General features: G+C 35.5%; 1 protein-coding gene across 1 annotated transcript in view; it reads left to right on the top strand.

The window, feature by feature from the left end:
- Positions 1 to 17,020, top strand: part of TLK1 (tousled like kinase 1) — a 44,708-nt gene that overhangs the window by 7,416 nt on the left and 20,272 nt on the right. The window contains exons 3-10 of the mRNA XM_009278570.2: positions 2,550 to 2,625; positions 5,209 to 5,255; positions 5,624 to 5,710; positions 6,833 to 6,922; positions 7,780 to 7,872; positions 9,096 to 9,206; positions 10,978 to 11,114; positions 12,357 to 12,545. Of these exons, the coding sequence (XP_009276845.1) occupies positions 2,550 to 2,625; positions 5,209 to 5,255; positions 5,624 to 5,710; positions 6,833 to 6,922; positions 7,780 to 7,872; positions 9,096 to 9,206; positions 10,978 to 11,114; positions 12,357 to 12,545 (830 nt within the window). The remainder of the gene's footprint in view (positions 1 to 2,549; positions 2,626 to 5,208; positions 5,256 to 5,623; positions 5,711 to 6,832; positions 6,923 to 7,779; positions 7,873 to 9,095; positions 9,207 to 10,977; positions 11,115 to 12,356; positions 12,546 to 17,020) is intronic.

The raw sequence follows: 17,020 nt of genomic DNA, 5'->3' as shown, positions 1-17,020 counted from the left end.
CTACAACTACAATAATGGTAGAAAATATTCAACTATATATAAAATAAATACTTACCCGAGTATTTTTTTTAAAGGAGATTAACTAGTTGAGAATTGGTACTTAGAAATGTTTATTTTATAAAAGAGGATGTGAAAAGCCAAGATTTAAAACTACAAATGCGAAGAGAAGACTCAGGGGAAACACATTAAAATTAAGGGATAAACTAGGATCAAGACCATAATGTAGGAGGGTCTGCTAATACGCCAAACTGTGGGTAACTTTAACATAACTTTGCAATCTAACTTTGATTAATTTTGCAGATAACTGCAAAACTATTTTGTCTTGCTTATGAAATAGTGGGATTTTAATCTAAATCTTGCCTGTATTTAAATCCTTCTGAAGTGACTGAAAGTAGCTTCAATCTTCGTTTATCAGGGGGATACTCCTCAGCCCCATTAGTCTTCAGTTTCTTGTAATTCGTATGGTTCCATTCATTAGAAAGGATTTTGGAGAACATTTTCTAGTGATTGATGTACGCAGTACATTGCCATGTGAATATTGTACTTAGAAAAGGTGAACATGACCTTGTTGGGTAACCTCATTAATAACCTCATTAGTGTGCTAATACTTTTTCGTTTGGAAGGTTAAATTAAACGCTGAAAGAAATCAGAAGAGCTTAAGGAAATAGACATTTATGAATTATTTGAGTTTCAGTTTTAAAACTATAAACCCCTTTATATGTCTGGTTTTTAAATACAAGACCAGTCACTGCAGTTGGAAACTAATTTTGATGGGGGAAATCTTAAATGTTTAGTCATGAGCTTTTAAATAACTTTTTTTGCTTGATACAGTAGGTAAAACTGGCTACATTAGAATGATAACTGCAAAATTGAAAGCTGGAAAATAAGAGTAACATGAAAATGCTTGGTTAAATAGTTTCATTTTGGTTTTGTGGAAAGATAGCTTGATGTTACCTATTTACCTGGCAGTAATTGCAAATTATTAAAGTAATATTTCTAAGCTATGCTTTCTGCTTTTAGAATAATATAGTCTTAAGATAACTTCATTTCCAGGAGTCTGTGTTGTACAGTTTGCTAATGTACAATAGCACTGTAAAAGATGCAGATTTTGGTTGGAACAGTTTATTTAAAATAAAATGCGTGTAATTTGAACTTCATTTGTAGCCTGATAATACAAGAGTTACAATTGTAAAACCTCCAAAGGTGTTTTTATGAAACTATCCACAGAGCTAAAACTTCTAAAAAATATATGGTATAGATAAGGAAGACCTTTCTTGTCCTGACTGTTCTTTTATAGACTGATAATTTTCTACGGAGCACAGGTAACTTAAAGTGGTTCTTTGCCAGAATAAATATTTTAGGATATTTTTAGTAGATTTATATTTGAGGATATCCATGTGAAGGTTTTGGAACTGAAACATACTTGAAATGCTTTTAGTGATGGGTTGAAATTTGAATTTTGGTATCATTTGCTGTATTGAGAAAGAATGCTTTGAGCACAAAGTGACAAATACAGTGAAATGATAAAATGATGGTATAATAAAAAAATGAAGCATCTTATCACTGATCTCAAATTTAGTCTGAGATATTAGGGACCATTGATTTCTTGATTGTAGAACAGAGTTCATGTAAGGCTTCTGTGCTTTCTCCAGTTACTGGTATGAAGCTGCTTGGAGGCTGAATACACACACAGCTGCAGTATCTTCTCCTTGAACTAAAGCAGCTTGTAGAATTTAACTTACACTGGGGAGACTAACTGGTTTGAATCCTCAGATCAAGGGAGAGCAAATATAACTTAGAGATGCTTCTGATCATAGCCCTTTTTGTTATCTGAGTTGTACATGCTGATTGTAGTTTCTAGGAAACTATATATAATATTTCTGGAATAAATTTTTAAACAAATCTGTACTGATGTTTTTCTTTGACTTTCTTGAAATACAAATATGATGGGGAGGGGACAATGACACTTTCCAAGTGGATAAATTTTGAACAATTGCTCCTTTATAAAATTCTAGACAGATTTAGAAACCTACAGTTTGTATTAGTTTGGAGATGACTTCTGCACTTCCAAAAATGAGTAACATTATTGGCTTCCTTTTCAAGCACTAGAACTTTGTATTTATACTGTGGCAATGTGTAGAAAACACAATCAAGAATCAGCTTATTTCACTAAGTATTAAGCTTTAAAACACCCACAACTATCATCTGAAGATCTTGGTAAAATGTAGCCATAAGTGAAACCAAATTGGGTGTTCATAAACCCCAGAATGGATGAAAAGGTATAATTGCTTAACAATGAATATGTAGAATTGCCTTTTGGGAAATTACTTAAGAATTATTTCTCACTTTCTTAAATATCTTTTCTAGCTTGTATTTATCTGATTGACCAAGGATCATATTATCTACTTTAACTAAGATCTGAAATTACATCCCTGCTGAATTGTGAAATCATGTTTTATGAATGAGATTTAAATTTATTTCACAACAATATAGCAATAATATAAATAAATAGAGCTGCTGTTGGATTGTGGTCTCTTTGTTGTTTGTAGACTCCAGAGAAGAAACAGTCAGAACCTTCCAGAGGAAGAAAAAGAAAAGCGGACACTCAGAGTGAAAGCAGCCAAGGTAAACTTAAGATGTAAATGAATTAGATAGTTATTGCATATATTTAATGAAATTATAATGCACAAAATTTTGACTGTTAGCCTTAAAAATTCTGTATTTTTGCTTGTGTAAAACAGGTGTTGGGGTTTGGATGATAAATTGCGTATCCCCCCTCCCTCCATTTGTCATTGGAAGGGACGGGCAAGTAAAACCTGAACTGGGCTGGTAATTGCCCATAAGAATTGTGTGCTGCTGCATGTGTAATTTGCAGCTATGATATAACTCTGTGTACTTGTTAAGAATTGTAGTAGCTCTTCTCATCTAAAATACCTTTCTGGTTTGTATTTCTTTTCAGTAGGTAAGGGGGGAAAGGGATTACAGATTATAATATCTGATTGCTTGTTTTTCAGGTATATTTAAAAATTGAATTTTATTCTTCCTTTTCTATGGATTATTGTACAGTGTAGTTGTCTAGAGGGATGGGGAAATCGGGATGAGACCAATTTCCAATTTAATATTTACAAAGCATAGTTTTTGTTGTTCCTCTCTTTAATGTGACTTTTGGGGGAGGAACGGTGGAAATTTAACCTCGAGACAAAAATTCATGAAAAGGGGAGAGGAAATAGTTTGGTAACATCTGTATTAGCTTTTTTTGGTTTCTAACTGAGCTAGGAAACATCACTTCAGATACATATCAATGGGCTCCATATCTGGAAGTCTTCATGGTGCAACATGCTATTAGTAGAAGAATTACGTAGTTCGACTAAAATTAATTTCTTTGTAAGTGTTGCTTCATAGAGACCTGCTTTGTTCGAAGAATTTGAATGAAATTTCCTATTTCCATTGTTCTAGTAGCCTATCCTTCCTGCTACCTGTAAGAGTTGAAATTAGAGATGATAGAAATTTTAGGAACTTTTTGGCATAGACAACGTGATTATAATGTCTCATAATTACTATTTTACTGTCAGCAGCAGTGAAATGGAATAGTCTGCACTGCAGTATTCTCAAGGAACTGGCCTAGGAAACTGCAGCATGTTGGAGTGGAACAGTACAGTTGAAGCACAGCAAATACTGCTGTTTTATTGAAAAAAGGAACAAGAGATCCATGTCTTGTATATTGCATACCTAGGATTTTGACTTCGTAATATGCAAAATAATCCATAAATGTTGAAGAAAAGTATTGTTTAGAACATGGACGTAATTGGAAAGTGGGATAAAATCAGTGCAAATCTATTCATAATTGGCCGTGCCAAAATAATTTGATGTATTTCTTCAGTGCAGAGTTCTGTAACATGACATAGAATAGTTTTTTCTATACCGAAAAGGAATGCAGTCCATCTCATTTATCTGGATGAAAGCAAATTTTAATTTGATAAAGTGATATATGAGAATTAAGCATGAAGACAGAAATCACTAGCGAATTACAGGGTAGGTAAAGAACTGGCTAGAGGGCAGTAGCAATGATACTTATGCTAACTGGGTAACTACTGGAGGAGTTAGCTGTGTGCTATTCTAGGTCTTTGAATTATTTTATCTAAATATTTCTGTTGAAAGTCTTGACACAAAAAGGGCTGCCAAATGTTTCTGTTTCTTCATGGTATTTCCTAGTGACACAAAGGTATGCAGCAGTGTCAGTACAGAGGCATATTGGACTAGAAAGAATTCTTCAGGGCTGAAGCAATAGAAAAGCTTGAAAATCTTTGCTAAAAAGTCCAAAATTACATTTTTGGACCTTTGGGTAATGATCTCCTAATCTATTGCAAAAATTTCTTTCTATAAAGAAAAAAGCTTTGAACAATGGTCCATTTTCCAGATGTCTCCTAACAGGGTAGTCTGACCTGTACAAGAGACAAATACAGTCTTAGGATTTACTAGTCATCTTAGGGCCAAATAGAAGAAAGGTGGGGTAGGGCATTGGTGCACGGTCTCTGGAATGCCACATATGGGTCAGGTTCTCACATTGAAGAAAGATTAATTCACATTGGTGCTCCTGAAGTCTCAATACTGATTAAGATAAAAGAAATTCTACTCTCTTGTTCTGCTCTATTTATCTCCCTAGTTAACCCTGTGAGTTAGCTGATTCATAATCGGGTTGGGAGGAATGGAAATACTTGTCGTCCTCCATGCCCACACTGTTATTGGCACTTAAGGAAGTCCTTGGGCTGAACGTTTGGGCACAATAACTCACCTGGAGCATATAATGTTAATAAGACTTGGTTAATTTGATATTTTTGAAGTGGGTGAACTTTGAGATAGTGCTTGAAAAGGGGAGGGACTTAGCACTAAAGGTTTGATCTGTAGGATGAGAGATGAGTTTCCTGTTATCTAGAAGAGGTCTAGGCTTGCTGCTAAGTCTGCACTAAGCTGGTTTATGAATTGAAGTGTAACTTAATTTCTGATTTCTCAATGAATGGAATATGCAAATCTCTTTGTTGTGGCCAATCCCTTAATTGTCTACATAGGGAGATCACATATTAGCACATCAAAGAAAACCAATTAACAAGTGGTAAGATTTTGCTATAATTACTGTATAGGTAAAAATGTAAGACACATCTATAAGTAATTTATTTAATCAATTCTAATGTATTAATGTATTTGTTTCAGGAAAGAATATTGGGGGACGTGGTCACAAGATTAGTGACTATTTTGAGGTAAGGTTTTTGTGTGTTTGTAAAATTTACTTTAGTTTTAAAATATACTTTTAGCTTTTTTTGATTGTTAGCAAATTTTTGTTTGTAATGGACAGGCCTCTTGAGAGGACACTTCTTTTTTTCTTTATGTAATTTTATGAGTATTAAACCTTGAAGCAGAGATGCAGTGGCCTCTTGGTGCAGCCTGAGCTAAAATACAAAAACGATTTTCTTTCACGCTTTTCTTTAAATGGCCAAAGGCTACACTAATACAAGTCATAGAATCTAATTTACAAATTCTGTGTACAGATGAGCTGTATCATTCAGTGGATGTATAATGTATTTTGATAAGATGATTGACTAATTGGAGGGCCATATCTTCTCTACAGTACCAAGGTGGAAACGGCTCTAGTCCAGTGCGAGGCGTACCTCCTGCAATCCGATCTCCTCAGAATTCACATTCCGCTCCTTCTTCTGTAAGTTTGTGAACTTCATATCTGCTGGAGATACTTTCATAGTCTAAAAGTAGCATAATTGAAAAGAATCTATATTCAAGGGAAGAGTTTTCAAAGGAGGGAATCCTGGGAAGGAATTCATTCTTTCAACAGGGAAAAAAAAAAAAAAAAGGGATCAAGTTAAGTATTAAAACTAAAATTTTCTGTTAACGCTGGGACTTTCTAAAACAATTTTTAATTACAAAGTAATTATGTAAAACGTTGAATAAATGTTAAAATGTTCTACTGACATCTATTCACAAGCCTCACACAAAAAAGGGGAGGATTTTTGTTACTTATGAGGAAACTGAACCCCTAACTCAGGACATTAAAAGCTCAGTTTATGATAAGTCATAAGTTTTTAAATAAATGACACCTAATTTGCCTGTATCCTTTTAAAATTCTCTTCATTGGTCATGCTAATTAATTTTTTTCCTCCTCACATGCACAATTTCAGTGTTAAGCATACCCACATGTGATTCTAAATGGACAAACGGATTCTGCCAGTTACAGAAAGGATTTGTTTTCTCTGCTGGTAGACAGCTTTTATGCCACGTACTTTGAACTTCAGGCATCCTCTTATTCTTGCTAACAGTATGGAGTGTAATACAGATTGTGGAATTTGGCTTGAAAACGGTCTCATTCACACAAACTAGTGGGTTTTGGGAAGTTTCAGTAACGGGATTTGTGTTCTGATCTGCACTAGCTTCCCCTTTCTGGTTCTCCCATGGGAAATAACCGCTCCAAAAATAACTCACATTACTGTATTTTTGAGTTGTGAAAGCTTAGAATCAGAAAAATAAGTCTGTGTAAGACTGACATCATCTTATGTCAGTCTTGTATTGTCTTAAATCTTTCAGTCTGTTTCCCAAAAGTGACAATCTTCGTTTTCTCAGACAATATATTGCATCCTTTCTACACTGCAAGTGATATATAACAGCATAGCGATAGCTCTCAATGCAGTGCTCCAAGTAGTATCTTCTGTAATAAAGATACCTTATTTCTCTATTCTATATGATTTTCTGCCAAGAGTTGTAAAAAAGGCTGTGTTCATAATTGAATATTACAGTTGTATCTAGAATCCTTTGTTTTCATGCATTCCAGGTTCGACAGAATAGTCCTTCTCCTACTTCATTAGCTTTCGGGGACCACCCTATCACGCAACCAAAGCAGTTATCTTTTAAAATTACTCAGGTAACTATTTTGAGTAGAGCTATCCTGTATCATTTCAGACTGTAGGAAAAACTGTTAGATATGTTTATTTCTTTGTCTTTCAACTTCTTCTAAACTCTTAAAGTCTTTCAAAAGCTTTACTTTCTACAGTCCACCAAAGCATTTTTCTTTTGAGTTCAGCAGCTCATAATTTAAATCTCTCCGATTAGTTTTGTGTTCTGCACTTGCTCTGCTTCCAACGTTGCAGTTCATGAGTAGTTAGATGACCATGTCATTGGTAGGCTTTTGCTCAAGATTTTAGGTGTTGTTTGATCTTAGAAGTAGAGGCTGCTCTTTCAGGCAGTATTTGAAGTGACAGCTGCTGTTGTCATATTGCATTTAAAATATGACATTGAAGAAGAAAAATCAGATGGTAATCAAAATGATCAAGATATAGTTCTGTCATGACTTTTAAAAGTCGAAAGCAACTGTTTTATCCTCTCTGCCATTTCTGACGTGATCTGTTCTATCTTTCACAAGTTAGTCAGAACAAGGCTACTTCACCTGTTGACCAAATACAGAGAATTTAAAGTAATTAGCTGACATTTACATTCTTGCCCTGTTTTATATGCTTTTTTGTGAACAATAACTTTTCAATTAATGATGAAATCTTTTAACGCTGTTAGTGGTTTGTCCCAACTGTTCACAGTCATCCTCATGAAGAGGGAAAGCAGTTTTGAATAAGAACCTTCCATGTCACTTTCAAAACACATGAAAATAAGATGCGCTGGTCTTGTTGAATGTTTTAAAGTAGTTTATTTCTCTATGTAACAAACATGAGAAAAATAATGCTGTAATTGTTAAAGGAAAGGATAAATATTTCAAAATGTTCTTTTTAGACTGATCTCACAATGCTGAAATTAGCTGCACTAGAAAGTAATAAAAATCAAGACTTGGAAAAGAAAGAAGGTCGTATAGATGACTTACTCAGGGTAAGTGTTAGACATGGGGTAAAGATATTTATTCAGAACAACAGGCAGTGAATTTGAGGCAAATATTTTAAATGTTTGAATAATCCTTGTTTTAAAAAATTACCCTGGCGTTACCTAAATTAACAGGTGAAACTAGTTATTAACGGTTGTAAATTTTTTTTCTGAAAATCCAAGAAGTCTATTAACTGAAATGCATAAGGGTTTTTTTTTCTGTTTCTCTGCTATGACTTGTTAACGATTAAATGTGTTTATAGACTTTACAAAGAAAGCTGATGCTGTTTTGCAGGCAGTTGATTAATTCCTTACTATTATTATTATTATTCCTTATTATAGTTCATGATATAATTTCATGTAACAAGTGTTTTCTTGTTCTAATTATGAATAGCAGTTACCAGTGGGACAACTGTTGGCAATTTCAAAATGGAGGTGATTGTGACAGAAATTATTACGGGCATTAAATAACTACTTTTAATAAGAAACCTATGCTATACTATGCTCTAAGACCTGTTTTCAGAAAAAAAAATCTTAGTGCTTGTGCTCTTGAAAGAAGTGTTGGAGAGGTGGTATGAAACAAAAAAAAATGTATTCACAAGTTGTCTGTCTAGTGTTTATATGTGGACAAGCACATATTAACCCATGCGATCATATATTATAAAATTGTACATGTAGACTGCTTTAGCACATGTTCAACAGTATGAGATAGACAAAAGTAACCTTTTTTTTTAAATCATTTTGTTTTAAAAAAACCCACAGCAATATTATTTTGTTAAAGGTAATAAGTTAAATTAAATTGGAACATAGGGAACTTGTTAAACTTTCTACCCAGATAATTGAAACTCTTATCATTGTGAATTTTTTGTTTCCTTTTAAATTAAAAGCGTTAGGATTTCACATGACTTCAGCAATCGGATATAAAGGATCCAGAGCTAAAATTAAACTTTCAGTTTAACACTGGAGGACTGGAAAAGTGATCGGTACAATGCTTTTATATGCTGAATGCTCTGTGATATGGAATGCAGCTCAGTGTAAAGGAAATAAAAAAGGAAGCAAGACATCCTTCTACAGATTGGGATAGATTTGTGAAAGGAGATTTTTGCCTATATATATATGTTTATGCATGTTCCTTACTTTAGTCATGTGAAGGTAGATACCTTTATTTTCTGTGACAGCTAATTAAAATAGTGTTTCAATTTATCTTTTAATATTTTGTATTTATTTGTTAGGCTGAATGTGATCTTAGAAGACAAATAGATGAACAACAAAAGCTACTTGAAAAATATAAAGAAAGATTAAACAAATGTATTTCAATGAGCAAGAAGCTTCTAATTGAAAAGGTAAGTTTACTGCTTTTAAAATGTTTGTGATAATAACTGTGAGGGTGCTGTAGAACTCCATTATGATTCCTTCATTTTCACTTTAACTTTTTCACATTAGTTTCTGAGACTGAAACTTCGTATGCATGGTCTCTATCTGGCAGTAAATGTTTTTATAAGCCTGAATAGGCAAAATAAAATGTTGAGCCTTTTTCAGGTCGTGGAAGATGTGCCTTTTTTAATTTAAAGGGGAGTTTCACATAATGAGTCATTCAGATATAGCAAAGCGTAAAAGATAAGAATTTAGGATGTGGCCAATTTTCTGGACAAACTTTAAAAATAAGATTACAGTGGATGAAAAAAATTTCTGAACATAATCTGTTGTGGAGAGGAGATGGATAAAATCTCTTTGTGAGACACTTAAGTGGCTGAGAAAATTTTTGATCTAAAATGAGAAAATGCTATGTTAGCTCAGAATTAATGGAAACAAGGAAATGAAGGTGACCATTTACCTTCATACTACTATGAAAGAAATATTTATTTCAAATTTAATGCCAATTATATTTAAACTAGCAGCAATTTCTTAAAAGACAAGGATACCTTGTTTCTCTCCCTCTTCTTTAAAATAGCCTTCGTTATTAAAAAAAAAAAAAAACAAAAACCAACCTAACAAAAAGTGAATAGAAAATCAGCTTATTACAGACTAGGATACAAAAAAGTTTAAGGTAAACAGCCAAGTCTGTTCCCTAACACTAGCTGCTAGATGCTGCTGTCAGATACAAGGGCACAAACTGATCCATTATAGGATTAGAGAGAGTTTCCTTGCTAGCATGCCATAAATAAATTATTGCAGTCCTTTTTAAGTTCCAGCATGAGGGGAATGGAGGGAAAAGATGCATCAGATCTGTTCAGCATGATGCTAGGTGGGCACCTTCAGACTGAGAATATCACATAGGCCATTTTTTGTGAAAGGCCATGTAGGCCGCCTCTGCAGCCTAGAAGTCTGTTTGCACAAAGATCCTTAATTCTGTCAACTTCTCACTTTTTTTTTTGGGGTGTGTGTGTGATTTTGGGCCATAGGCATTTCTTAAGAAGCAAGCATTTGTAACAATTAAGGAAGTTTCTGTCCATCAGTGATGTTCACAGTGCTCGCTCTTCTTGTGCTGAAGCAGACTAGGCAGACTCAGTCACTTATCACATCCCAAGGATGCTTGTGGTAGTAGTGACTGGTTCCGAGAAGGGCATCTGCTTCTATTACTGCACGTGAATATCTGATTGCAGTTAAGTCTACCTGCAGTGCACTCCCACATAGAGATTCCTGAGCTCAGTCAGTTTGGTACAAGTAGTAATACAGATGCTTTGTCAAGGGAGTTTCCGGGCGAAAGTATAGTAGGTGCACTCTTTCTGTTATCTAAGCAGGCTCATTTAGTAAAATAGACATGTACAGACATAATCTTAGTTATATGCCTGTATGATGCTGATACTCTATAAGTTTTGCTGTATCTATAAATAAAATGTTTTGTTAATTATGAAGAACAGCGAACTTTATGGGAAAACGGAGTCAAACTCAATTTTTTTTGTGCACAAATTGTCATTACTACCAATTCTGACAACTGCAGATGTTTGAGTTCTGCAGAAATTAGAATAAATGGAGTAAAGTAATAAAAGATACTTTCATCTACTCTCCTTTTATCCCTCCCTTAGAAAGTTGTTGGAGGAAAAAAACCTGAGTGTTTTACTGACTTTTTGAACACTTTATTACTAAATATGAATATTTTTTTTGTTTTCTTAGAGCACACAGGAAAAGCTGGCAAGCAGAGAGAAGAGCATGCAAGACAGATTACGCCTGGGGCATTTTACAACAGTTCGTCATGGTGCTTCATTTACTGAACAGTGGACAGATGGCTTTGCATTTCAAAATCTTGTGAAGTTAGTCAACGTTATGTTCTTAAAATTCTCACTAATTGTTAGTTCCCTCTAGTGGATTTTTTTATTACTAAGGTTCTAGGATTGGAGCAGCTTTTCATACGTTGTATTTTGCTTTGCCTTTTGAAGACTGAGAATACAGTACCGAACTCCCTTGATCAACTGAGAGAATACTAAGGCTGGGTGTCTTTGAAAGACAGTTTGGTTTCACTTGTTTTTAACTATCCTTAGCAAAGCATGAATGTACTAAATGAGCAGCACGTAATTATTCAGGTCAGCTGGTAGAAAGAACTATAAAACTAAATAAGTGACTTTTCAAACACCTAACCATGTATCACTGGTGATCATTGGGGCAGATGAGGTCTGTGAACTTCTCATTGATCACATAGGTGCTGCCTGCACATCCGTCGCTGTAGCAGCTTTTTCAGACATCCAGCTCCTCAGTGCCATGAAGGAGTGACAAATCTGGCAGCCTCAGGTAGGGTCTAGTGCAAGTGGATGGGGGAAAGCAGCCACCTGAAAAAGAGCTGCTGTAACAGATATTTCAGCAGAGATGGGGCCAAGGAAAAGGGCTTAGGGGAGACCATCAGAGATGGTGGTAAAATAATTATGCAATGCCTCAAAAGGTGTTCTTTGGTAACGAGTCTGATTCAGTCTTTGGGGAGAGAGAGAGAGATAAAAGTAATTCACCAAGATTTTAGTTTTTGAAGGGCAATATGTAGTCTTAGCATTAAGTGATTGCCTGGGGCATTGGGTTTTTTTAAGACAGTCTTAAAAAAAATCTGTATATGTGTTTTGCATAAAAACTGTAATTGTTTGCCATACAACCAAACTGATGATTTACTTGGGAATGGTCAGATCAAATTCAGTATTTGGCCTATAAAAATCAAGTACTCTCTATTGACTCTGTTACATTTCTTTTGATGGTATAAAATAAGGCATCCACCAGCTCAGATACACAGTATTTCTGCACTAGAAAAAGAAAAAAAATTTAACACTTTCAAAAACAAAACAACCCCAAAACAAAAAAAAACCCCACCGTGTATTTCAATAGTAAATTGTGCCAAAACTTTAGCAAATTTTTTCCACCTCATGAAGAACATTGGTGTTCTTTTTCCTAGGAAACATTTTCACATGTACAGTAAGTTTTCTAAAAATTTCTTAATGCTTTATCAGTTAAAAAGATAGTTCTTTAAAAAATGCAAAATGATGAAACTTTAATAAAGCTTTTTTTGGGGTTTACAGGCAGCAAGAATGGGTGAATCAACAAAGGGAAGACATTGAAAGGCAAAGAAAGCTCCTGGCCAAGCGAAAGCCTCCAACTACAAATAATTCTCAGGCACCATCTGCCAATTCTGAACCCAAGCAGAGGAAAAATAAAGCTGTGAATGGGGCAGAAAACGATCCCTTTGTTAGACCCAATTTACCACAGCTGTAAGTTTAACATTTCAATCAGTCTTTTACATAAATTCTCAGATATTGTCTGTGTGAGTTCTATTCAAATAACAGCATAAAAAGACACTCAGTATATTCAGCAGCTATATTCTCACTGAGGACTTGCTGATGTTAGGGAAATTTGCACCACTGCCTATGAAGATGTCGTACAATTGCCCAATTTATTTTTGGTAAAGTCACCAGAGAAAGGCCCATTTTGTGTTTATGCAATGTTCCTTCTGTTTTCCTGATCTAGAGGAGTCCTTATTCTGGTTTCCTACTCTTGTAATGTCACTGATACCTATTGAACTTTTCTTGATCCACATTGGTTTAGAAGCCTCTCCTTTAGTTAGAGTTTATTTCTTTTTTCATATAACAGTCTTTAGCTGACAAGAAAAGCTTTTTTCAGCCTTTAGTATTTGAAGACGTGTCGATCCACATTGGTTTAGAAGCCTCTCCTTTAGTTAGAGTATATTTCTTTTTTCATATAACAGTCTTTAGCTGACAAGAAAAGCTTTTTTCAGCCTTTAGTTTGAAGACGTGTCTAAAAACAAATGGAAAAGATTTTTTTTTTCTTCCCCCTTCTGAATGCTAGATCCTGAGAGCAACTGTCAGAAGTTACTGAACCCATTTCACATATTGACAATGTTGAAATTTTTTGTCATTTAAATATAAAAATTGAGAACTATCAAAGAATTCTCCATTTTTCAAGTGACATTTTTTCCTGCAGACAGAAATGTTGTAATTCAAGGCACAGGCAGATGTGTTCTTGACATTTAATTCGGGCATTTTAAGAAGTTGCTGCTTGGAGATACTAGTTATTGCCCTTGATGCTAAGAGGCTGCAGCTGATAGTGTATCTGTTCCTAGTCAGCTTAAATAAAAAATGAATAACTAGGGTTAGAAAGACTAACGAATTAATCTGTGTTACTTTGCAGAAGTAGGCTACATGTGTCGAACATGGTCACCTGTCACCTCTCACTTGTGGGGGTAGTAATTTATACATCTGGGGGTGGGGGGTAAATAAATTACTCTGGTTAGATCTGCAAAATACATATGTTTGGACCATCAGTTTAAAGACAGCTGCATATGTTTTGCATAATGCATCGTTTTTGAAGTTCACATTGTGACATTGTTTGGCTGTGACAAAAATATCATGAAAATACAGTAGTAAGGCTGGCGATGTAAGCAAATCTTGATTAGTGTTACTCGCTTATTTTGGTAGAGCGCTGAAGAGTCATCGTTCAAATTGATTCTTCAGTAATACTTAGTGCCTACATTTCTTCTTAGAACATAATTAATACTTCTGAATAGTACGGTAAAGATCACCGTCATGTTAAAAATACCTTTTTGTTTGAATGTAATACCTCTTGTTATTAAAAGTAACATTTAAGTAATGAAAAAGACCTGAAAAAATGACAGAACTTTTGATTTGCCAGCTTTTGGCCATGGCTTCATTCATGTTAAATTTCCATAATCTTATTGCTGCTTTAGGAGGTGACAAAATATACATTTGGGAAAAAATACAGAAGGCATGTTCTAATTATTAAGCAGGACAAGATGAATTCCTGATAATAGACTTCTGAATATTTTCTGGTTTTATGCAGTTTTAAATAATTTCCAAATGACTAAAAACTTTTCAAATTTTCATTTCATTTGGCTTAACCAGTTACATGTTGAATGGCACATGAAAATGCTTGCTGGTTACGGAATTGCCAAGAGAACAATCAGAATTGCCCTTTTGTATCTAATGTTAGCATAAATGTAAGCTGTTATTGAATCAAAACTGTTTTGCCTTTAAGTATACTAATTTGATCATTATATCATCTAGATAGGAGATTGCTTGCCTGTATGATAAGCTTATAAATTTTGTTTCAGACCTTTGAGAAGGTCTGTAATATGTCTTGAGATCACAGAATCATTAAGCTGCATCATGCTCTTAGGCCTTTACTTGAAAGAGTTTTTAATATTTGTATTTAGGATTCATTATAATTTTGTATAGCAGTATTATGTGTTGACTCCTCTCTGCTTCTCAGTACAGAATTAAATATGTTTTGTGTATCTTGGTAAAACAATTATTAATTGTGCACTTCCATTTTGGAGTAAATTTGTCATCTGCTGTATGCGATTCCCTCCTATTACATTGTGCTTATCACTGTTCCTGTGTTACTTCGAAAGTAATGATCTTAATTAGTATAGCCAAATGGAAGAGGCTCTGTTTATATGAGGCATGGGGAAATGAAGAGCTGCTTGAGATTAATGAACTAAACTAGTAGTAAATCAGTACAACATATATGCAAGTGATTAGGCAGATCTTTTTTTAAACAAACAAACAACTTGCTAGCAGTTGTTAGCAACAAGTGTCTCTACCACTCTGTTTGCTTTAGAAAATGTCTCCAGCTGCAGGTATTGACAAGACAAAATGATCTATAGCTTTGTAAGAGGCAGTATTAATGAAGCCCTTTCTGAAAACAGTTGTTAACTGTTTTGAAACTGATTGAAGGCACCTGAGGCATTCTTAATAAGGACATTGTTTTAGTTTAGCTGAATAAACTATGGTCTCTGATATGAATTTAAAAGCAAAATTTTTGCACTGAAGTTATTAGTATAAAAGTGGCCATCTGCCAGTGTCCTGTGAGCGAATGGTGGGTTTGGTGTTTAAATAACATGCAACAGATGAGTCTAAACAGTGTCCTCATTTTCCATCATTCTTTCCCTTTTTGTGGCCCAAACCAAAACTAAAAAATAGTTTCAATTTTGAGAGATCTCTTTTCTACTGAGCAAAGTAATTTTATTAGTCTTACGTGAAAAGAATAAATAGAAATTTATTTAAAGAAAAAACATTTATTTGAAGTAGAGGTTGCCTTCTTACCCCTGGAAAAATCTGTTCAAAAACTCCGTTCCAAATTCTTTGGAGACTTGAGAGATTATAATGCTAGTCCCGACGTCTTGGAAGCAGCTTTTATTTCACTGGACAATTATTTCTAGGAGTAATGTTTTATTTAGTTTAGGTGGTGTAGTCCTTCCTGTGCAGCTTCAGCTGTGTCAGTTGTATTCACTTCCCAGTCACCTCTTCCTCTGCTTCCCAGTTCCTCCATGAGAGTCTGCATGCATCCGTGTCCCTGCATGCAATTTGGAATAGGAGAGCAGAGGGAGCTGGCAGAGTTTCTTACTGTAGCTGAACAAATGCATCATTTACAGGGAGCATTCTGTTCTGTATGGAACAAATAAAAATATTTTCAGAAACTTTTTCAGGCTGAAGTGCCAACAATGTGTCTGGGCTTTACAGGACAAGTAAAGACAGCTCCTTTCCTGAGGCAGTCTCTTTCTAAGGCAAACATGGAAACAATGGGCGAAAAGACCTCATGGAAGGCTTTGACTTGGTCAGCGTCTGCCTGTCCTTGTAGAAATTCGAGGAACTAGAGTGAGAATAAGGTCGGACCAAAAAAGGAGCGCCTCAGAAATTGTAGCCAAAAGCTTGTATTGGATGTGTTGTATGGCTCTTTGGGGGCATGGCCGCATTCTGCTGTGCCTGTGTATGCAGGATGATTTTTCAACTGGGAAAAGGTGGGAGGAGAGACGGTTGTAAATGTGCCAGGCTTGATCGTCATGACAACCAAGGAGCACATGGCCATTCTGGTTTTTTGTCTTGTCTGTACCCACTGGTAAGAGTGTTTTGATCATAGAAGGTGGTTTTGTCTGAACTTGTGAGGAAGAAGTGCAAAGAAGATTGGTTATGTCTACCCATGCATACTGGGTCAAAGCCTTTGAAATTTGGCTATGAAGACATTGTTAAATGACTGGAAGGCCTATTTTTGTTAATTAAAAAAAATGTTTAAATTGGTGATAATAAAGCCTTTCAGGCCAGGTAAGCTGTCCACTTCCAGCGACAAGTAAAGGTGGCACACTGTGGCCCTACGTGCCACAGGAAAATTACACTACGTGCACAGAATATGTCCAGTGCTTTTCTGGGAATTTCAGGAATTCATTGCATGTGTATGGTAGTTCATTTGGCTGTAGACAGTTAATATACAGCATTTATTGCACAGTAATTTTGAGCGGAAAAGGTCACGGTCAGGATCAGATTAATTCATGCAGCCTACTCCCAGCTGCCCTTCTTCCCCAACGCTCCTCAGATTAGCCTCAAGCCTGACTATCCAACTGAAGTTCATTTAGTGGATGGCAGCAGCCTGTTTTTGGCCAACGTCCCTCCCCTGTGCTCCTCAACCTTTTTTCCTCCACGTCTGGTGAGACCTGTGTGTCTCAGGTGATGGAGGAGCAACCCCTTCTGTGGGAAATGATGGTGTCTCGTAGGTGACCTCTGTTTTCAGAGGGTGCCTCCAGCGTGCTGCTGCCCTGCAAAAGGCAGTGGACGGGTGGATGCAGGTGGGAAGCAAAGGGCTGATGGGAAGCGGTCTCTAGGCTGGATGTTTTCAGCCTGTGCAGCAGGGTGGTGGCCTATAGCCAGAAAACAGA

Source organism: Aptenodytes forsteri, unplaced genomic scaffold (assembly GCF_000699145.1).
Source record: "Aptenodytes forsteri isolate BGI_AS27 unplaced genomic scaffold, ASM69914v1 Scaffold257, whole genome shotgun sequence".
Taxonomy (NCBI): Eukaryota; Metazoa; Chordata; class Aves; order Sphenisciformes; family Spheniscidae; genus Aptenodytes; species Aptenodytes forsteri.
This window is presented reverse-complemented; position numbering and strand designations above follow the sequence as displayed.